The sequence below is a fragment of the Electrophorus electricus genome, chromosome 2, assembly GCF_041902795.1.
Source record: "Electrophorus electricus isolate QZ-2024a chromosome 2, ASM4190279v1, whole genome shotgun sequence".
Taxonomy (NCBI): Eukaryota; Metazoa; Chordata; class Actinopteri; order Gymnotiformes; family Gymnotidae; genus Electrophorus; species Electrophorus electricus.
The window spans coordinates 17,702,381-17,725,412 of record NC_137498.1 but is presented as its reverse complement, the minus strand read 5'-3'; the positions used below and the strand labels follow the sequence as shown (position 1 = coordinate 17,725,412).

The following is a 23,032-nucleotide window of genomic DNA, read 5'->3' as shown; positions in this document are numbered from 1 at the left end:
TATTTTAATAAATTGTGTAAAAAAATATATATTTTTGGCAAATACCTTTCAGAGGATGATCTAAGATCCATTATCCCTCTAATCATTCTCCATTTTCTGTAAAGAACTTTGTAAACTGTGTTTAAGAAAGTGGTAGTTGTTGCTATTTTTGTTTAAGGAAGCAATTGTACATTATTGCTGAATTTTGTAAATTTTTTATACATTTGGTGAACTTGTCAACAATAGTTGGACCAGAAATTACCATTCCAATCTGGCAACAGTAGTTGTGCCTTCTGCCACGTACCAAAAGCAGGTCTGTGTTTGGTATGAACTTGTCAAAGAATACCGTTTCTGTGCAATGAACTTAAGAATTGTAGCTCAATGAACAAGGAACATTGTTTATTTTTCAGTTTTTATTTTAATTGTACAACAAATGTTAAACTTCAAGAAACAGCTAAGTAAGCATTTTACTTATTTTTCACAGTATTTGGAGAAAGCCATTGCAAGTCTGGTAAACCATGACTTTCTGTTGGGTTTAGGGATAGCCCTGGAAGATCGGGATGGCTCATAAACAGGAGTAGCAGACAAACATTGTAAACCTGTAAAAGAGAGGAAAAAAGCAGACAAAATTACATTCAAAGGCCAAAGATGATGGAAGAGGGATGTTTTGTGTTATACAACAAAGCTTTTGTCTTTCATGCTGTACAACTAAAACGGCATGAAAAACAATGATGACAAAAATATCTTAGGTTAATTTAGTGGTGTAGAATCCATTTCAGCTTCTTTTTTAGCAGGTGGGAGAGAACACTGCTCACACCTCCCAACCTAACACACCACCTGAGTAGTGTGCACAGGAATTATTGAGGGGACATGTTCCCACCCTCCTATAAAAAAAAGACTGAGTTACCTGTCTACTTCATTGGACCATCTCATATAAACCTCTGAGTTAACTAATGATCAGGCTACAGCATTCCATGTTAGGACTGGTAACATGACTGTGTTTAGAGCAGAGCATTAGAGATGTGATTGGCAGAAAGTTATTTTTGTCAAATATACTATTAAGCCAATAATACTGATATATGAATCAGAGCAGTGGTAGCTTGGTTGTTAAGCTACTTGACTAGTAATCAAAAGGTTGCTAGTTCAAGCCTGACAACCAAGGTGCCATTGTTGGGTCCCTGAGCAAAGCCTTTAACCCTCAATTGCTCAGGTTATCATAATTGTAAGTTTCTTTGGATGAAAATGTCAGCTAAATGCCATAAAATGTAAATGGTGTGCCAGCAGGAAGGTTAATAATTGTTAATGATTTTTGTTCATGCAACCACTTTATTTTTTTTCATATCAAAGGCTTTGGAAAAAACTTAAAATACATAATACTGTCATGAATTAAAGAAACAAGTACCATTTGGAATACGCTTATCCAGCGTCCGGTCCTCTGTGGAAACACCCACTTTGTTTTTCCGTTTCTATCCTATCCATTGCTTTCAAGAAAGACTCAGACTCCTTAAGGGCCACAATGTTTTCCACTGTTTCAGCAATCCTTTCAAAAACATCTACAATAATAAGATCACTGAGGGCTTCTAAATGTGTTGCAGATGGTGCTAAAAGCTGTCCTAGATAAAAAATGTCCAGATTCTCATTCAGAAATCGCAGGATTTCTTTGGTTATTATCCTTCTAGAACTGTGCACTTCAGAGCATGGTAGTACTGACACAAGGCATTCAATAATGTTCTTTGTTATGTTTTTTACACTTGATATGAGTTTGTACCTCAAGCTGGCACCATATTGGGCTGACATGTTTGCTTCAGCTCTCATGAGGAGGTTTGTCAAAAAATCTCTTGAGTTTATCCTGGGTGGACCTCAGGATGTTTTCTGACACCAGTTGAACTTGGGATCTGTAGTTCTGAGTCAGTAAAAGGATGAGCTAACTTCATGTCTAAATCCTCCTCAAAAGTGCATCTGAATACGTAAGTGAGTTCACTGATGCTGTGGAAGCAAATGCACTGCTTTTCAGCTTAGCTTTAGACACTTGAGATGTGCTCATATATGAATTTTTAAAGTTTGAGTCTTGGGTTTTGATGGTATCTGATACTTTGGTGATCTCTGAGGTCTCTCTCATAATGATATCACTAACCCTCTTAGAAGCCTCAAGCTGGAAAGCCTCACAGGACATCCTGAAGAGAGCCTGTGTATTTATCTCATTAGTGTCTGTGCCCCGGATGTGATCCTCATTTGTACAATCAAAAATGATTGCCTCCAAGACCCTTTCACAACGAGGTTTTTTCTTCACATACTCCCGCACTGCAACACCTGATTTTGCAGACCAGCTGTGGTCTGTGGTATTTTACAGATAATTGGAGAGATACTTGACTTGGTGTTTCCACAGCATCAAGCTCTTCATATTCGGAGCACAGCTGGGTCAAACTTTCATCAGATGAGCCTTCATATGACAAATAACTTGGAAATAACAATGGAAAGTTGTTCGTTTGCCATACTGCAACAAGCACGAGTGGACTGCCTTGGTGTGGCAGAGTTGATGTTATCACACACAGACTGTAGGAAGTGCCACAGGGGCCTGTCTGAGCCATATTCATTAAAATCACACGTTCCCTCACTGCAGACACTCAGCATACTGCTGCAGTTGCCCACTGCTGCAGTTGTGACAGAGGGCAACATCTCCAGTTCTTCGTGATTGTTGATGGGAGAACCTCGAGTGCCACTTAACCAGTCAGACAATGTGCAGAGCTTCACAAAATCCTGCATCTTGGCCAAAGCCGCAACCAGCAGGTTTTGGGCAACATCCTCAGTAGAACGTCCAGTCAAAAAAAGACCCTCAGCATGGGAATAGATCTCCATAAGAGACAGGTTCATCTAGAGTAACAAAAACATACAAGAGCAGTAAGCAAGATTATAGTCATTGATCACTGATCTTGGTCTTAACATTTATAATCTTGTTTCAGATTGTATATACTGCTAATGGATTTATAATCCCATCAACTATGGAGGAAAACATTGTTTTGAATAATGGAATAAATTAGATCAAAAAGACCCTTCACCTGCTTTAGGGAGTCATTCAAAATAGCAGACATGAGGCTGAAAGTTGCTTTCCTGCTCAGATAATATATTATCTTAGGTGGTAACATTTTCCTTATGGACCAGGTGACCTCTCTATGGATTCTGTTGAAAATCCTGTCCTTTCTGAAGCCAAAGAAGGAGCTGAGAGGCTCTTGTTGAGATGTTCTGCTGTTTCATGTAGACACATATCAAAAGTGGTTCTGACATTAATGTTTCCCTATAAACTACAAAGTGTATAAGGCAATCATGAGCTTGATTATATTAGAAATCCAGCAAATACTATTATATCGGATTTTATTTCCAGTGCCTCTTGCATTTAACTGAGCTAATTTTTCAGTGTCCCATTACTACATAAAGAAATACTCATTGCCAAGCTTCAGACTTAGTACAGACATACCTGCGTGGAGAAGCGGACATTAAAAGAAGAGAGGCGCTACAACTGCTGCTCTTTTTCTCAACATGTCTCTGGTTACAGATCACCTGAATAGAAGAATCATTTTTCTCTCCGTGCACCACTTTACGAGGGCTGCTGGAGATTGAGATTCTTCCTGAGGACTCAAGAGCTGGAACCTTCTTTAAAGCTACTTTGACCCATCCAGAGATTTCCACAAAATCCTCCTTTGTCATCTATTTTAGGTTAAAATCAAATGTATAAAACAAAGGTCAACAAAAACCTTTCAGTTATAGCTTGAATAGACTAAAACAGCTGATTTTTAAAAAACTTTTTTTAACAAGTCAAATGCAAATGCAAAGAACATGTAGAGTAATGAAATTCTGAATAGTCATAACTTAAGGCACGTGCTGCTATTGTAACTCGTATAAGAGCCTGATTTTGCTTTAAAGAACCAAAAAGCTGTTCCCTCTATTTAAAAAATTATGCAACTCTCTAAGCTATGTTTAATAAATGTTTCCTTTAAATGTTCATTCTTACAATGATGCACACTTATGAGTATTGTTAAACTAGTAAACACACAAACAAATTGACAGAGGATTTTGTGCTCACACTGCTTGGCAGTTTGTCCCTTTGTCCTTGCCGTTGTCTGAAAAAGATATTCAAAAATAGTGTTAATTGTATCGCAAATTTTAAAATCCAAAATACAGATGTGAAAACTCAATAGGTAATGTGTGAAGAGTGAGTATTTACTCTACAGTTAGAACTGCAGAATCAGTTCCAGAGGTTGAAGTTACTCCACCTCCTCTCCCACAGGGAGGCACGTTGAGATCCTGTCTCACTGCCTCCTCCACTCCAGCACAGCAAAGAGCTGTAGTGAAAGACAGAGACAAAAATTCCCTTTACGCGTCTGTGAGGCAGACACTAACGATTGCACATAAACAAATGTCACTATAATAAACTCATTTATATAAAATTATACTGTCATCAGTAAATAACTGTGTCACACATCACATATTTGGTAAGATATTATTACCACACAAAAACACACCTGAAAACCATTTGCTTTTTGCTTTTCTTGTCTGCTTGCTTTTCGTGCTGGGGGCAGACACATCAGGGATCTCAGTAGGAAGCTGATCTCCTGGCCGAACTGTGTTAATCTGTAGTAGAGAACGTGAAGAATACAGCAGGCAACTGATTAATCAATTAGTTGTAAACTATGTTATGCCAAGAGGCTTTACATTTGAAGCGCCCCATGGACCTGACTTGTATATCGGTCATTTGTGTTTATAGTGGCATCAGTTTCTCAAGTCTCAGAATTCTCCATACGGGGAACTATTAGTATTTTTGTATACATACCAAAAAGGTAGGAAAATAGTAAAGCTTCACATCAGTGACTGTGTGTCCTTGACAGTAAATGCCTAATTTTCTCATATAGGCTTTTATACTGTATAAACTAGTCTGTCTTACTCTGATGATTTAATAGTTCTGTAAACAAGACACAAACCTGAAATATAATCTAATTTGAGGAAATCATTAACCACATTGTTTCCTTTTATGATACAGCATTGCATTAATTAACTGCAGTTATTTAGCACATTATGTAGTCCTTGGATCAAATATACTCACTTGTAAGCTGCAACTTATTCTGTTTAGTTAAGATAATCTGCCTGCTTCCCAGGATCGGAAATTCCATTTCTCAAATTTCATTTTGATTTATCATTGACTTTGCTAAAAAAAATAATGATCACTAAACAAAGAAAAAATTTGTTCTTACATTTTTTCCCCATTTTGACCTGGAACAGTCATATCTTAACTAACACAGCAGCCTTCTCATAAAATATATAATATCCTAATGACCAAACGTCAAATATTAGTTGGTTTTAAAACCAGTCAATCAGACGTCACAACCTTGGAAACTGGCTTGAATAAGTGACAGTGAGATAATTAGCAATGTTTATCAATTAGACATGTAAGAATTTTTTTTAAATATTGATTTCTAAGTAAAACCATGTATATTATCAAGTCCTTTTAGCTATGTTAAGAAATCGAGAAGGTAGCTAAATTATGCGTAAAACACGTTGTTGTAGTCTAATCTTTTCTGAGACGATAATACATTGAATGGACATCTGAGCCGACAGAGTAGGGGGCGATATTAGCCGGAACTAGCAAGTAGATAGATATTGGCTCTCTTAACGATTATCAGTGGCATGCCTGCTTAGGTTTGCTTTCTGTTAACAAATATCCCTAACGCTAAAAAAGCTTTTATCAGTATTGTTGTGCTATTCAATATTAGCCCCATATTTTGTCAATATTTGTTATTTAGTCTTATTGTTCGCTTTTTTTTGTAAAGTTGGTGTCCACTGACAGTGCGCATACAAATACGATTCCAAGCATTTCTATATATTTCGATCCTCTTTAAAGACTTCAGATTTTTTAAATTGTTATAGTCCCGACCTGTTTTATGGGTTACGCATCTAAAATGATAACCGTCCGTAAAATAAAGTAACTGGATAATGTTAGTAGTAAATTAACCTGTTCCTCCAGTTACATTTTTGTGTCTCGGTTTATAAAACAGATGTTGCTACAAAGCAACTTTAGAGAACTGTCCCACCATGACCAAAATAGGGTTAGGATGCTAACCTACTGCTATCACACGATGGTACTTATCATGCAGGACATATTCCTCATAAAAACACCGGACTCCGCCCTCAAGTTTCAACTACCAAGTTTCTTATGTGAAGGCCAGTGTAGCTTACCACATAATGATAATTTTGGATAAATAATTTACAGATTCTCATTCGCAAATTCTGCAATGAAGCAACTTGTAATTACCAGAAATAGTCGAAATGTGGCCTCATCGCTAGTTTGATCTGTGTAGAGTTACGACAAATCTATAGTTCTGATTAACTAAAATGAGTAGCTTGATGCTGACTAATTTGGTCTATACTAAGGTAGGGTTAAAGGTGCAAGTACAAAGGAACGTGAACTTACACATCAGTTTTTTTTTTTTAAACCACGGTCAGTTTGAATAGTCCCTCCTTCACTCACAAGGTATCGATCTCACTTTTTTCAGCTCAGGCTAATACTGATAGAAGTTGATAGGTATAATGAAGCACATAGTATTTCTGGTTTGGTAGGGAAAGCTTTAAACTTAAAATTGTAGTCTATTGTCCCACAATTTTGCTCGCACAGCTGATAAAGGATATCTGTCCTAAACGTCCCGTTTCTCTGGAAACGTTTTGTACTTCACTGCAATTCTGACAATCTATCCATCTTGCTCATTCTTGATCATGTTTTAGGATTTTAGTTATAATTAAAATTAATATAGTCTATTATAAATAAATGTCAGGTTGTATCGAGCAGTCTGTGTTTATGCTGGCTGGTGAGGGTACTTTTAACTGAATTGTAGACGCGTATTGTAAACTCTGAAGGCAAAATGCCCAAATGAAATTGTAGGGCACCCGCTCAGGCAACCCCTGCCCCACCGTTCCCTCCGACTGCCCCTCCAGCAAGGTTTTGGTTAAACCTTACTTGTAACATGTATTTGGCCATAATAGCCAAATTATCAAAACAGACCAGAATATTTATGTTTTTGATGAATAAAAATTGTGTCAGACAGTGACTCTTAGTGTTGAATTTCAGATTGTATTTAGTAACGTTGCAATGCAATGGGAGTGACCATAAATATCTTGCACTAGGAGCATAGATTCTCTTAAGGAGGGTCTCTCTTAGTGCCATACTGCCTAAACAATGAAAGCAAATTTGTCGAATTGAAAATGAACACCCCCATCTTTCGACATTTGTGTCACTTCTGACTAAGCATCCTGAAACCAGATCACGTTCTTCCCTTCATACGGTGAATTAGCTATCTTGTTCCTGCAGTTAATAGTTTAAATGAACTTTTAACATCAAAAACACCACTCTGCATACAATAATATTTTAACTAGCATAACATTGAACAGAATGCAAAATTCTGCAAAAAGTTCATTTTAACCTCTTTAACCGAAAAATATAAGGCCATGTAAAAATGTGCACGGCGCTTATATGAAGTTGTTGGGAACAAATTATTTGTCCAGATCTATGGTTTTGCCAGCCTCACCTAGGAATGCTACCATTGGGTTATATGTATGTCTGTATTGTGCATGAATAATTAACACACAGGCCTTGATTTTCAGTACTCAAACTGTATGTCTGCGAATGAACGTAGCTGGCAGCTCTCACACTGCCCAATTAGCAAGATGGTGCTGAGAAATATGGCAAGTTGTGATAACACTACATTGTGATAAACTAAGGTTTTAGTAATACATGATCATTCTTTCTGGCAGCGGATAGGCTGGAACACACAAAATAGTGCCGCATTTAAAAAATATTATACAAACTTAAGAATACTGTGATTTCTATTAAACATTTAATTAATTGTGCTGTATTATCTACAGTTAAACAGGAACATACTGTCTTTTTAGTAAAACATGCAGTCAGAAGTGTTAATTACTGTGAATATGCACAGTATGCCCAGAAAAGTGATGTAATGTGATCTAACTAATTTGGCACGATGATGACAAATCTTTTTTTCTTTTTACAGATCTTTTTGAGACTTGCTTTTGTCCATCTATTTATGCGCTTTATGTACTTCAGCACTTTGAATGTCCATCTGCCCATCCGTCCGTCCGTCCGTCCATCCATCCGTGTCTGTCTTATCTGCATGTGTATTCATTGCCTGTCACTCTGTGAACCTCTGTGTGACAACATTTGGCCTTTTTTTACCCACTTACACTGTGCAAGGAGAGTTTGTTCATCAATTCTGTGAACTACTTCACAGCAACTTGCAGCAGAGCTCAATCCTAAACCAGTAATACTTAATTTCTTAATTTCAGTAATAATTTCTTTATGTGGTAGTAACAAACAATATGATTTTTATGATGCGTCTAGAGAATACATAGCCATGTGCATGCATTCTGTTACATACACTCTTCCATTAAATCTGTGTAAATCCTCACCAGATGCTCAACAAAAACAAGCCTTAGGCAATATCTATATAGCCAAAATGATCTTTGTTACTTTAAAATATCATAATTGCTTAAAATAAAGCACAAGAAAAGGAAAATGGTTAGACATCTTGTACTGACACGCTTAGTATGACCACATTTTTTGTGATCGTATAGTACAGAAGATGAGAGAGCTTAGCCAACCCACAAGTTTGCTCACACAGCTGATAAAAGATCTCTGTCCTAAACACCCCATTTCTCTGGAAACCTTTCGTACTTCACTGCAATTCCGACTGTCTGTATATCTATCTATCTTGCTCATTCTTATTCACCCACATTTTAGGATTTTAGATTTATAATTATAATGAATATAGCCTATCATAGGTCATAAATAAATGTCATGGTGTATCGAATAGCGTGTGCTTATGCTTGCTGGTGAGGGTATTGTTAAATTAAAGAATTTATGAATTGTAGATGCAAAGCATAAACCCCATTAGGAAAAGGCCCAACTGGGCAACCGGTTGGGCAACCCCCACCCCCCACCGTTTATGTATTTGATGAATAAAAATAGTGTGCCAGAGAGCGACTCTTAGTGTTGAATTTCTGATGGTATTAGTAATGTTTCAATGCAATGGGAGCCCCAGTGAGTGACCATGGATAACATGCACAAGGAGATTCTTTTAGGGAGGGTCTCTATTATTGCCATACTGCCTAATCTATGAAAGCAAACTTATCGAATTGACTATTCTATGAAAGCAAACTTATCGAAGATGAGCACCATGCTTTGCGCTTGGTTGGAGTGACGCTGAAAAAAATGGAGCTGGTTGTTTTTTTACCACTTACTACTGTGTCTGTGTGCACTCGTTTTCTGAAATATCAAGGTTCAAATATCATCTAATGATGACCCCTTGTCCGTTCAATTTATTTTGGACGAATTAACGAAAGTGTGCGGTTGTGTTTTTGTGGTGTTTTTGAGCACTTTAGCGCACTCATTATAGTTGGCAACTTAGCTTGGCCAGGGAGGACACTCAGTAACATGTGGCTTGAAAAGACAGCATCCCTCCATTTGTCCATCTAGAGAAGGAGCACATGGATGAGCTCCATCCTTTCATCTCATCCCATCTCCACCCTCAGCTACCCCCATTCCAGTCCTCCCAGACCCTCTGTGACCCTTTTGCTCCATCCTAATTGCCAGTCAAACTGTACTGGGTATTCAGCATTATGTATTGATTGATGCAGGCATCCAGCAAAAAAATTAGGTCACAGTTTGGTGCATGAGGATGGTATTAGGATGTAGGGGAAGAATCTCACACATTAAATTCCAGTGCACATGTGGCCATTTCACACACACAGTGTTCTCCTGAGAGCAAGCATTCTCTCACAGTTGTGTGGAAGCATTGAGGAGCTTCTGGGATAATGTATGGAATTTAGTCCACCAGTCAGGGATTTTATATCAACAGCAATGCCAACCCTTAAGTCAATGTTTCAAAAAACTAATTATACTTCTGAAATTTAAAAAAGTGTTACATACTTATTTCACCTTTCATCAACCATCCTTCATCAACTATCATCTTAAATTATTTAGCTGTCTCTTGTGGTAATTATGTGCATTAGCAATGCACATAAATAACAAACTGTGCCCATACTTGCATTAGAGATATTTACTGGAGATCTTTTTTGTGCTGCCACGGAAAAAGCTTGATTGCCTTTTATACTGTGTTGGGAGTGTGGAATATCTAAAGGCAACTGATTTAAAGTAGTGGAAAATGAACAAAGGAATTCTGAAATGTGGCTTATTTCAGACGTGCCCCGAAAAGATTTAAATACAGATTATGATAAAATTCCAGTCTCTTTAGAAAATGACAAGGTTGTGTGATCTAAAAGAACTTAGTGGTACCTTTTACTTTTTAATTAAAGGCACTACAAATTGGATGGAAGTGACTGGTGAACCTCTCAAATGGTCCCATCTAGCCTGAAAAGTTCACTTCCAATAGGACACTTAAAATAAATATATGGCATCTCTGGCACAAGCACAAAGGATAATCTGATGATGTCATGTGTTATTTGTTTGTTATTTTCATTATCAAAAGACATAATTACTCTTTGCATGAGACTTTGGAAATGTCATGTAGATAGCCAGGAATCTTGCTTGCTTCCAGACAAATAGGTGATAATCCATCTGTTCAATTAACTAGGTCAAAAAATGCACATCTTTAAACTCATAAAACCTGATTAGAAGATTATATTAAATGTATTACAGAAAGCATTGCTCTACAACAGTGGAGCAATTTTTAGTGAACATTTTTGACATATTAGACCATGACATGAATGGACGTGACATACTATAGAGTTCCATTTTGTTATATATTTCAGACAAAAAACAACAATTTTGGTTGCAGTAGAGTAACGAATGAAAAATGGAAATTTTACATTATTATACACCATACAGAAACTGTGTCCACAGGTCATAGTCACTGGATCCAGACAGACTGAACTGGTCCTGATCTACTGAAATACTGGCCTCTGCCATTTTCCTGCACTCAGTACTGAAAGAGCTGCCCTCTGAATTGAGTGTTATATCCTCTGCACTCAGTAAGAATATCTTCCTTGTTCTGTACTTACATTTATCGCATTTAACGTGCTTATCCAGAGCGACTTACAAAAGTGTTAATTCATTTACTCATATAATACATCCTAGCCAGTACAGTAAGTTAGAGTCCAAGATACCCATGAACTAGAATGCTGTTGAAATACAGGGGTCAATGCTGATGCCTAGAAATGCAAAAGGTCTATCTCAGACAACAATCAGTGCAATAAACAATACCCTACAATAAGTACTACAGTTTTAATTAGTCATCAAAGGATCAGGGTCAGTGGTCATTTAAATAGTCCATAAATAGATGGGTCTTCAGTCAGCGTTTAAAGACTGCCAGGGACTCTGCTGTCCGGTCAATAAGCGGAAGTTCCTTCCACCATCTAGGAGCCAGAACTTTTAATAGTTATTCCAGCACATAGTTACTCTAACACATCCTAGACAAGACCACTCCTGTTACGGTGTACCCCTTAACACACATCACGTGGTACGGCCCGAAACGTGCTGTGGGAATCGTGTTTATTGATTGTTTTGCCTGCTGCTGCCCCCTTGTTTGTTACCACGCCTGCAAATTGTTTACACATCATTTATCTATGCATTTAAACCACTGTGTCGGTAGAGGGGGTTGTTTGTCACTGTTGATGTTCATGTATGCATATGATATGTATGATATGCATGTACCTTGTTCACTACCGTATTTACCGCTCACTATACCGTTCACTATACGTATATACCGTATATACCGCTTCCGCTGATATGTATGCACCTTGCTCACTACCGTATATACCGTATATACCGCTCACTATACGTATATACCGCTCACTATACGTATATACCGCTACCGTTGATATGCATGTGCCTTGTTCACTACCGTATATACCGCTACTGCTGATATGCATGTACCTTGTTCACTACCCGTATACTCGTGCTTATGTTATCGTGTTTGACGTCGTTCCTCGACCTTATCAAGCCGCGCGGGTTGGTTTCACGTGAGTGCCGTTTTCGTTTATTGTTCGTGTTTTATCTTGCTAACAATTGTGCCAAAAGACGCTTGTGCATCTTGCGTCACTCGGGCCGTAGCAACTCCACTATACCTCCAAAAGTAGTTGCGTTGTCTCCCGATACGGCTTTCACCATGAATTGCATTAAGTCTTGTGTTTAACTGGATATTTCCCCAACCTCATAACTGGTTTTCCAGCCATACCGTCAGTTTCCTCAGAAGTCTTCTAGAGAATCGATGTTCAATTAATGTAATATCTTTCACTTTCTACAGAACGGGTCCTGTACAAAAAAAACAGGATTCCCCCTTTCTGCTCCCTTTTAAACTACTGCTGTTAGTTTGGATGATTTCCCACACGTGTGTTGTGGTGCCGCTAATTCACAGGTCTGTTATCACACTGCACAGTATGGAGAACAATTCGTGCCAAGTTGAAATGCAGTCACGACAGTGTCAAAACTTCAAATACACTAGACACAATACCTTTCAATGCAGAACATTTGTCAGAATGAAAAGCAAAGCCTTCACCTCTTTACTGAAAAAACAACACGTCGAGCTTTACCTTTAAAAGCCTGAACACTGAATTTAATCCACCTTGAAATGCAATTAAAGCACAAGTATAGCTTTCCACTTCAAACGTGCTTATGGAAATGCAGTCATTACAATGAACTGCAAAAAAAGGCCGTGCACACATTAAATTCTTTTGAAACGGTGACTTGCAGAAACATGCCAAAAGGAAATGTAAAATATGCATTGCATTGATTTAACATCATTTGATCTCTTAACAGAAAAACAGCACATGTAACAGGGTCAGAACTGATTGCAAACCTCCTTGAAATGCATTTTAGTCACAACTTTATTGCATTGCACTTCGCTGCTATGAACATGCCAAAGTAAAAAACAATGAACATCACTTCAACCAAAAACACAGCAGCATTCATGCCACATTGAAATGCAATCATTGTCCAATCACAGCTTCCTGCCAAATTTGGGATGTGGCCCATGATATGGGGCCATACAGACCACAACAGATTCAATCACAATCAATCACAGATTACCCTAGCTATCTATCTTGCTAACTAATTTTGCTAGATAGTGCTAGTCAGTGAGATATAAACTGACCAACATAGTGTCATTACACAATTAAATTTGAAAATAACCCTCATTTCATGTCATGTGTAACTCAGCCAACTCAGCTCAAATAGTGAACACAGCAAAACCTGACATATAGGCTAATATTTTTTTCCATAATATTTTAGTGGTAGCCAAAGCTAAGGTTATTTATGTTTTGGTGAAAAGAAAACATAGCTTTAGTATTGACATGGTAGATATTATCCTTGTATCAGTGCTAAAGCTATGTTGAGAATGGCCCACCAGACCCAGTATGACACAATATTGTGTAATTTTTAAAGCAGATATTGTACTTAAAAACAAAAAGGAGGAGTATGTTTTAATGCAGTTTGAGATATTTTATCTTTAAAATGAGACCTCTTTCCAAAGATGCTGAAAGATTACAAATATAGCTGCAAGCGACAATTCCGGAACCAAGCACAGTCTTGCCAGACAGACATGAAGAAATGTGTATGCAGAAACCACTTGCCATGGACACATGACATTCTCACTTTATCCACTATTTCCTGAAGATGCCCTGAAAAAAGGTGGTCGAGGTTAGATTTATAAATGATATATTGGATATATAAATATGTGATATTTTCTGATGAACTGGAAATATGAATGAGGTGATTGCAAATTTATGAAGAATTTATAGACATAGATGTATAGATTTGGATATCCCCTGCCCTCCATCCAGTCTTTAAAGGTTTTAAAATGTATACAGGATCACTTTCCATATACTGTGAAAAGTTAGTGACTTTGAGTTTTTATTGATGGCCTAAAATTGAACCGTTCACTGCTGCTCTATTGTTTGTTGCATCACACTGCAAGTAGTGGATTCCTTAGCACTAGTGTTAATGTATGGAATTAACTTCCAGTAAGAGTTACAACTGCTTCAGTTGTAACAGGACTAAGTGAAAGGCTATTCACATTTGTGAATGTTTTTTAAAACACCCTGTCTTTTTGCAACAATTTAAAGAAAAGTCAAGGTGTTTACAATGCACAAAACAACATGTTGGGACTAATGTGAAATGGTAGTGAATTTAGTTTGTGGTGAGTTTAGTTTTTGATGGTATATAAAAATATTAACTGTACTGTGCTGCTGTAATAGCCTGCACTGATTATATGATATGACTGCATGTACAATGGGGTAGCCCTGTTTACTGAGCTATTCTATATAGTATGGTGTTAAACTCTATTAACTGTATCAAATATTCATACAAACTAGACTTACTGGAGGGCCTCGGTACGTTTTTATGAACAAGTATTTGAAGTCTCTTGTAGGTGGAGCCATGCAATTTAAATTTGTACTCCTTTTTTCAAAAAAATCTAATTTGTACATAATTAATCTTATAATTTAGCAACACTCTGAAGAGTTAACACGAGTGACATAAATGTGACATGGGTATTGTACTGAGTGGTCATCTTGCATACAGTTGGCTAGATGTTTGAATATCCGTCAGCCTGTCAATTTGCCAATTACAGTTAACATTGTATTCTAGTAACTTATTTTGAATAATATTGACATAATCACACTGCAAATTAAAGCTTCAAATTAATGTGTAGACATATTGTATGAAGTTAAGAAGATTAAGTGAGTGAAAGATGAGAAATAAGTAAGAAGCCAAATTGTATTTCATTGTTTGTGTGTGTGTGTGTCAGAGAGAGAGAGAGAGAGAGAGAGAGAGAGAGAGTGTGTGTGTGTTTAGGTCCATGACACTGGGGTGCTCAATTAATTTTGGTGAATGTATGTCAATAGGGGGTGCTATAAACCCCAAAAGACACAGCATCCTAACATCAGAGCGCCAAAACCTGTGCTTAACCGGAAGGGTTACTTTACATGTTTTTAATAAACTGACTGCTGAATATATAGCTATAATTTATATCACATCAAATTATACACTTTTGTGAGACTGACCTGGTTAATGAAATAATTTGGTTTATCGAAACGATCAAAAAGATCCAGGGGGAGTCTGATCCTCTTTTGGTAGCATCTCTGACATAAATTCATGTTAGCACTCTGGCTCTTAAACCTAGGTCCCTGGATGGGATTCATGAGACAGTTGCTGCACCTACATAAACAAAAACACAAAGAGGGACAAAAAAGCTAAATAACTTACACTGAACAATCTGCTGTATCATACATGTAAGGCAACACACATACTTGAATCCATGATGTACACCAGGCATCTGTTCAGATAAGCGCGTTCTTGTGGAGCATTCAAACTCAATTTTGAAGAGAGAGCTCTGGGGAGAATTTCCTGAGACATGGAACAAAGAATCAATTTATGTCAGGACAGACTCAGTTTACCCAGGCTAAACTCTCTCTGTACCTCTCTACTGTGTTCCCAAGTTTCAGTAGCACTGGAATAGTTCAGTGAGGGGCTTGAGAAATTGAGAAGGTGAATGATTAAGTTGGGGTACTTTTCTGAGTAATTGTCCATTTTTTTCCAAGCATAATTTCACACATAAAACTGCTAGTTTTTTTCCCCCTATACATTATTTTATGTTTGCAGCATTTTATTGGTCATATTTTTGAATATAGTTTTATTCCTTAAAAGTATGTTAGGGTTAATCTTGCTGATTACAATTACTCCTAAAATTAGACTAAAATTACTTTCAGTGGTGAATCATTACTGTCAATACTATATTCCAACACTAGGCTTAATCCATGTCCAGGAAGCTGGCCCATAAAGTTAAACACCACTAGCTGGACTGTGTATATATTTACAAGTTTTTAAATGGAATGACTGAGCAAGTAACATTTATTGTTTCATAGCAGAATAGTTCTTCTCACCATATGGATTGATGGTTAAGCTCAAGCAGGGGTATATCACATCAGACAAGACCAATGCAAACCATGCAAAGGAGCCTCAGACAATCTAGCACCTAGTGGTAGGAGTCAAGATTTTGGCAGGGAAAACATTTATTGAGAGACAACCAAGTGACAAGGATCATATACAGGAACATATACAAGGCCCATGAGATGGACACTTCATTTCCACATGGGAGGGACTGCAGAAAGTGGATGAGAACAATGAGGCTAAGATCCTGGGGGACCTCCAGATCCAGACAGATAAACAAGTAGTGGTGAACCAACCAGACATTTTGATAGTGGACAAGAGGAAAAAAACATCAGTGGTAATAGATGTGGTTGTCCCAAATGGTGCTGGAAACATTTAAAGGAAAGGAATATGAAATGCTGGATAAATACCAGGAAGAAAGAAGAAAAAGGGAGAATATGGAAGGTTAACACCAAGGTTGTCCCAGTGATAATAGGGACACTTATGGCTGTGACCCATAAGCTGGAGGAGTGGTCAGTCCAGAAGTGCCCAATCCTAGGAACAGCAAAAATGCTGCAGCACACCCTGAAACTCACAGGGCTTTCACATAAAGCCTTACTGTGACGGGAAAAAAAGATATGACTGAGGAATTTGGGTTGTGGTCATGGATGGAGCCCACACCACCTTGCAACCAAGATGCATGCATCCCCTGACCACCTTGGTGGTATCCATGTTGCTGAATGGAAAGAAACCCACCTTCAGTACCTGTATTTGGACAGCCCTAACCACTTGAATCAAGTAGAGTCAGAAGATGAAACACAGGCGGTGGCACATGCTGTGGTCACCCCGATTCACTCGTCTGGCTACCTACTCTCATGCCCACCTCTTCCCACAGTCATCTCTGATCTGGTTCACCGGAGTACTAACCATTGCCAATTCTCTCCCTCCCTGAACTCTCATATTTAAGTCTCGAATTCACTCATTCAGCCGCCCATCACACTATACAAAAGCAGACAGGTGAATGCCACCTTCACCGCTCATGTTCCTAATCTATTGTGTTTGTGCTCCATTTCTTTTTTCCTGAACTCAGTGGACTAGACAGCACCGTTTCTGGAGTCTCTTGTCCCTCTCCCCTTGGGGTTTCTAACTGCCACACACAGTGGAGAAGACCTCTCCAGAACAACCCTGGTGTTGTCCTCTCCAATCTGCTCTTTTGCACTGTAAAACCGCTCAGGTGGTCCTCTCTTGGTTGAGGTAACCCTGTAGGCTAATGTTGGTTACTGTTGCCTTCCATCTTTTTATGTCTGACTTTCTCTCTTACTAAATATGCTTATCTCCTATGGGGTTTAGCATCTGAAAAGTGCAAGCAATACCATTTGGTGCTTTTAACACAGAGATTTTCAAAAGGGAAAAACTCTTTACAGCAGGACGATTCCTCTCACCATGTAAAGGGATTCTTTTAAATTCCTCCTTGCAGAAATTCTCTAGTTGTGTTTTCAGGCGAGAGAGAGATTTCCTCACGCCGTCATAGGAAGGGCATTGATTCATAGTGATGTTGAGTGACTCTTCACACTCAGATGTTTTGCAGACAGACTGGAAATGCTACCAAAATAAATAAAAATAAAAAATAAAGGTAAACTTGGGTAAGGAATTGCCTCAGGTTAAATAGCATTGTCTATGGACAAATAATCAAATACATTCATTCTAGGCTTATTTATTAACTTAATGAACTGTTATATGGGGAAGTGGTAGCCCCACCACTGCCAAGTTGCCACTGTTGGGCCCCTGAGCAAGGCCCTTAACCCTCAATTGCTCAAGTTGTACTCAGTCATAATTGTAAGTTGCTTGGATAAACGCGTCAGCTAAATGCCATAAATGTAAATATATAAGAACTTCAATGAGATTGTAATAAAGACCTTGAGAAAATGGATGGGATCCTCTGTGTGAGAGAGGTGCTCCAGCTCAGTGTCTCTCCTCTTAAGATCAACAATCTCCTGCTCCAGTTTGTCCAGGAGTCCTTCAGCTCGACTCAGTTCAGCCCTCTCCTTAGCTCTGATCAGCTCTTTCACCTCATTGCGCATTTTCTCAATGGAGCAGATCAGCTCAGTATATATCCTCTCACTCTCTTTCACTACGGTCTGTGCAGAGCGCTGTTAGGAAACACAGAGCCACAGTGAGGTTCACTGAGAGCTGAATCTACTATGACCCTAGATTAATTGTCCATATAGCTGTGTCAAATCCCAAAGTGTTTCCACACTAGCTGACAGGAGGAGAAGTCTGTCTGAAATGGCTGCTCAGCACTCACCTTAAGAGTGTTCACAGCCCGCTTCAGCTCCTGGATCTTTTTCTCTTTCTCCTGGATTCTCTGCTGGGTTTTGCGCCGCACCTCATTTAACTGAGTCTGCACAAATAAAAGGCACTCAACTGTAAGACAAGTGGATTGATATTTATAGCCGTAACACAGAGGAGACAAGTGTGACACATCCTTATTGAATGAACCCAAGAATTACTGTCATGATAGACAGCAGTCAGGCAGGTACAACAAAGAAGAATCTGTAATTGTGCTCAGCAAAATTTAAAAAACAAAACAGATCTCCGGTGTAGGATTCTCTGTGACTATAGTGACAAATAATGGCAAGTTCACCTGTAACGTGCGGAGGCAAAGCAGGATTCGGGGACGAGCCGTGTCTAACAACAAAAACGTTTTATTCCACACATAGACGTCAACGTGGTTAGCAAGCTAACCTGGTTCAAACATTGACCAAACTTATACGTAGACAGTATACATACACACTAACGACACACAATAAGGAGCAGGTGTGAAACACAAGGAGGGCGTGGTCATGCAGACGAACACACACGCACACACGGAGACGTTTGAGGAGAAGGGCCGTACCGTGACAGAGCCCCCCCCCCCCCCCAAGGCCGTGACTCCCGGTGCGCCAGGCTAACGGGATGCGGACCCAAGACCAACGCCAAACGGCGAGGCCAGAGGACCGGACAGTCCGCCACGGGCCAGCATGAGCAGGAGCGCGGGGGGAAACTCCGGGACTAGGACAACCACAGACACAGGGACGGACACACTGACGGAAACAGGCACCAACATAAAGGGAGACAAGGCAACAGGTACTGTGACCAAGACAGGGATAGACACCATGATCGGGACGGGTACAACAACAGGATTACACAAATAGCTGCTAATCAGTCCAGGGAAGGCAGCAGGAGCCCCAGCCAAGCCCCCAATCGTCGGCTGGGCCGGAATCCGCCCGAGCCGGACGGGATCCCTTTTCGCCGACGTGTGAGGGGGTGGCTGCTCAGGCTTCAGCGCGCGTGCCTCCAGAGATGCCTTAGCCGATTAGCCCATCTCAGGAGTGGTTACCGGTGACGCCACCTTATTGCTTTTGCGTGGCTTTGGCTTAGGTGCTTGAGCTTTGGGGCTGCGATCCTTCGCAGACGGAGTGTCCTCCTCTGAGGACAATACCCCCTCACAAGCCCCTTTGGGCCGCCTGCTAGTTCTGGAGCGGAGTCTCCTGGGCGGTGCCTTAGGTGGCACCATGGGCACTGGAGGCTCTTCGCTTTCAGAGTCCGTCAAGGCCGTGTCCATATCCGAAGGAGAATCCCAATCGAGAGCCTCCTCCACCTCCATCGCCGGATTCCCCTTCTGATCGACCTCCGAGCCCGATCAGGAGCTGACCTCCGTGCATTCCAATCGGAGGTCGGTGTCCGTTTGTAGCTCACTCTGATCTTGCTCCCCGAGGTACTCCTGGTGGTCCGGATAATAGTAATAGGACTCCCTCTCTCCATAACCTGCGTAGCCCTCCGAAAGACCCATATCGGACCCAGCAGATTCCTCCTTCGCTGCAGGACTATAGAGCGAGGCGAGGAGGAGTGACGGTCTCTCCTTGGTGCTGCAGAAGTCCATGTCGTCCGACTCGGAGGACTGGAAGTCGTTGTACCAGTCTAGGTTGTCGGACGTAGTCCCGTGGGACTCCCTCGCTTCCACACCGGGACCACGCTCCCCTACTGCGGGAGTCAGGAGGTACCCAAGAACACGGGGTGCCTCCCTGCACGGGCTGAGGAAGTGCGCTTACTCCCCTTCTTCCCTTTCCTTTTTCCCGGCATCCTTCGATGGTCGATGTTTCTGTAACGTGCGGTGGCAAAGCAGGATGCGGGGAAGAGCCGTGTATGCCACACCGAAACGTTTTATTCCACACATAGACGACAACGTGGTTAGCAAGCTAACCTGGTTCAAACATCGACCAAACTTATACGTAGACACAGTATACATACACACTAACGACACACAATAAGGAGCAGGTGTGAAACACAAGGAGGGCGTGGTCACGCAGACGAACACACACGCACACACGAGGAGACGCTTGGGGAGAAGGGCCGTACCGTGACAGAGCCCCATTCTACTGACCTCTGACTTTACAACTAGGGCTGATAAAGGACATTTTGATACAGCCTCATTCATAATACTTTGCTTTTTAAATCAATTTTTTTTAAAAATGCCATAAATTCAGCCTTAAAAAAAATAAACCAATATGTTATGAATGATTTTATCACTGGGAAAATCAATTCTAGTTCTGACCTGTTTCTGGGTTACTTCTGCTGCAGCTGAGACTGTATCATGGCCTTTGTGTTCATCCATTGTACACAAATAACAGATGCAGCTCTGGTCAGTACGGCAGTAGATCTCAATCACTTTGTCGTGTTGAGAGCAGATCTTCTCTTGTAGTTCTGTGGAGGATTTGACAAGCTTGTGCTTCTTCAAAGCAGGAAGTTCAAGATGAGGTTTAAGATGAGTTTCACAAAGAGAAACCTTGCACACCAAACAAGACTTCATGGCTTTGCATTTTCTCCCAATGCAGAAATCACACTCCAGATCTCCAGGTCTGGCATAACAGTGAGCAGGAGAAGCAGGTTGGATTTCAGTCTTCTTCAGTTTCTCAACCACTTCAGCCAGCATGTTGTTCCTGCGTAGAACAGGTCTTGGAGAGAAAGTCTCTCTGCACAGTGGACAGCTGTAGACTCCCCTCTGATCACCCTGATCCCAGCAGTCATTAATACACACCATACAGAAACTGTGTCCACATGGAATAGCTGCTGGATCCTTCAATAGATCCAAACAGATTGGACAGCTGAACTGATCCTGATCAACTGAAATACTGGCCTCTGCCATTTTCCTACACGTCTACACTGCGAGAGAGAGAGAGAGAGAGAGAGAGAGAGAGAGTGCGAGTGCGAGTGAGAGAGAAAAAAACCACTCTGAAATCAGTTTCGTTTCCTCTGAACAGAAGTGGCTTCTGGGTTCTGCCGTGGAGGGTGGAGCAAACCTGTAAGATGGGAAGCAGAAAACTGCAGCCAGCTGAGAGAGAGAGAGAGAGAGAGAGAGAGAGTTTGTTTTTTGGAAGACAAGTGTTTTTAGAGATGAGTTTCACAGAGGGCAACCAGACACACTGTGTGTTTTCTCCTAGTAGAGAATTCACGCTGAAGAAAGTGTGCGGGGTGCGCGGGGCCAGTGTGAAAAAAATCGAGTGAGGCGGGGCTCTCAGGGAAGGTTTTAAACTTACTAGCTCAACGTTTTACAATACACTTATTCAGGACTTATTACTACAGTTTTAGTGAAAATGTGTTATGGTCAATTCTGTCCAAAACTGACAAAGCACTGGAATCCTGACTTGTGAAATGTCATAGTAATTACAATGACTTAAATACAGTCTCTCTAATGGTCCTATGCCTCCACAAATCAGTGATAGAAATTAGTGAAATGTATGCTGTTATGGAAAAAAAGTCTTAAGATCTTAATATGCTCTTAATTTAATATGATAAGTAAGTATTGTCATAACATTGTAAAAAATAGACTAGACCTGGAGTAAAATTTAAGCATTAAATAGGTTATGTGGTAGGGCCAGTCTCACTATATTTCTTACTCTAAGAGTATAGCAATAAGAATAGAGGGGAGAAATCGCTCAATTATATTTTCACATGATTATATAATGGCCAGTTTTGGCATCCTCAGTTCTGTCACATTTTTTCTTAAGATGATACAAAGCTAATCAGGAAACGCCTTGGACTATAAAAACCTAACGAACAGATTCTCATTAACTTTTTCTCTTAGCACAAAACAAGGGAGGAAACAATCACACATATAAAAGAATAATCAGTCAGATGACATCGCTGTAATTGTATCATGGCGATCTTTTGTAGTGGCAATCATGTTTCAAGAGGTGTATACTGCTGACTAGGCCATCTTCAGCCACCAGAGGGCGGCATAGAACAAATATCAGAGGCAATCAGTCACACCAGTCATCCGGCCTACTTAAAAACAAATCACGGTGTCCTGATGCTCAGTGTTCTGGCAAAAGACAAAGCTGAATTTAGGTGGAGCCCTCAAGGGCCGTCTGTTGGGTCTCCTTTCTTCCTTCTCTCTACAGTCTTGAGTTGAACGTACTTTCTCTTGGTTGGAAAATACGTTTGAGCAGTTTAAGCTTTCCTTCTGCTCCCCCTGTTTGAGACTCTGTGCTGCCTTGCTGGTGTGCTGATAGCACGCAGGTCTGGTCACCTTGAGGGTGCTGGTTCCTCCCCCACCTTTGGCCCTCCCCTTTTGGGAGGATCCTCCAATCATTCCCCAGGCCAGGCAGGTGTGAGCTCCCCCATGGGCCTGGTGTTTTCATTCCTTTTTGTTTTTTTTCTCAAGCTCTCCAGCTGCCCTTAACCTTACTCTCTGCACCCGCTGATGGCTCACTAAGTTTTACCCCAGTCCCATGTATATAGGAACCAGAGTTCTAACACAGCTCAAGGTAGTTCACCCTGTTACAGTATTCAACTTTCCAGATAATTAAACATTCTCTGGGTGACAAAGTAGCCGATGGCATTTTCTTACATATTGACATTTTCTGTGAAATAATTCACCTCAACAGAAATGTTGACCACAACATTAAAAATTATTATAAAGAAACAGGACTTGTCAGATTATGTAGTAGCAGTGGGAATGTTTGCTGTTGGATGCAGCCCTAATCCACAGAGATGAGACCCTGGAGGAGCTCAAAGGTCCCTCACATCCTGCAGTCTGACTTCCTGTGGTTATCTTCATTTCATACTTCATGA

General features: G+C 40.2%; 1 protein-coding gene across 3 annotated transcripts; it reads right to left on the bottom strand.

Annotated features, from left to right (window-relative positions):
* Nucleotides 1–390: 390 nt before the first annotated feature.
* LOC113568255 (E3 ubiquitin-protein ligase TRIM47-like) lies at nt 391–22,953 on the bottom strand. Of its 3 annotated transcripts, XM_035529518.2 has the most exons (13): nt 20,514–22,953; nt 18,225–18,320; nt 17,836–18,069; nt 17,362–17,521; nt 15,301–15,397; nt 15,055–15,208; nt 4,497–4,605; nt 4,199–4,316; nt 4,058–4,094; nt 3,452–3,681; nt 3,036–3,222; nt 1,382–2,850; nt 391–578 (listed from the first exon to the last, which is right to left on the bottom strand). In XM_035529518.2, exons 1-12 carry the CDS (start codon nt 21,102–21,104, stop codon nt 2,422–2,424), a joined length of 2,442 nt encoding a protein of 813 aa, XP_035385411.1. In that variant the 5' UTR covers nt 21,105–22,953; the 3' UTR covers nt 391–578; nt 1,382–2,421. The 3 variants fall into 3 exon arrangements, with proteins under 3 accessions (XP_035385411.1, XP_026852245.2, XP_081551636.1); XM_026996444.3 differs by lacking the exons at nt 391–578; nt 1,382–2,850; nt 3,036–3,222 and having other exon boundaries at nt 3,464–3,681; nt 4,204–4,316; XM_081695510.1 differs by lacking the exons at nt 391–578; nt 1,382–2,850; nt 3,036–3,222 and having other exon boundaries at nt 3,542–3,681; nt 4,248–4,316.
* Between the last annotated feature and the right edge of the window lie 79 nt (nt 22,954–23,032).

What these genes read in the sequence shown, in the direction of transcription:
- LOC113568255 (XM_035529518.2), bottom strand. Translation starts at nt 21,104, where the DNA reads ATGGCAGAGGCCAGTATTTCAGTTGATCAGGATCAGTTCAGCTGTCCA. An exon ending in CAAATTATTTCATTAACCAG is followed by an intron (nt 4,606 to 15,054) that starts GTCAGTCTCACA and finishes TCTCTACTACAG; the next exon opens with ATTAACACAGTTCGGCCAGG. An exon ending in TGAATGACTCCCTAAAGCAG is followed by an intron (nt 2,851 to 3,035) that starts GTGAAGGGTCTT and finishes TTGTTACTCTAG; the next exon opens with ATGAACCTGTCTCTTATGGA.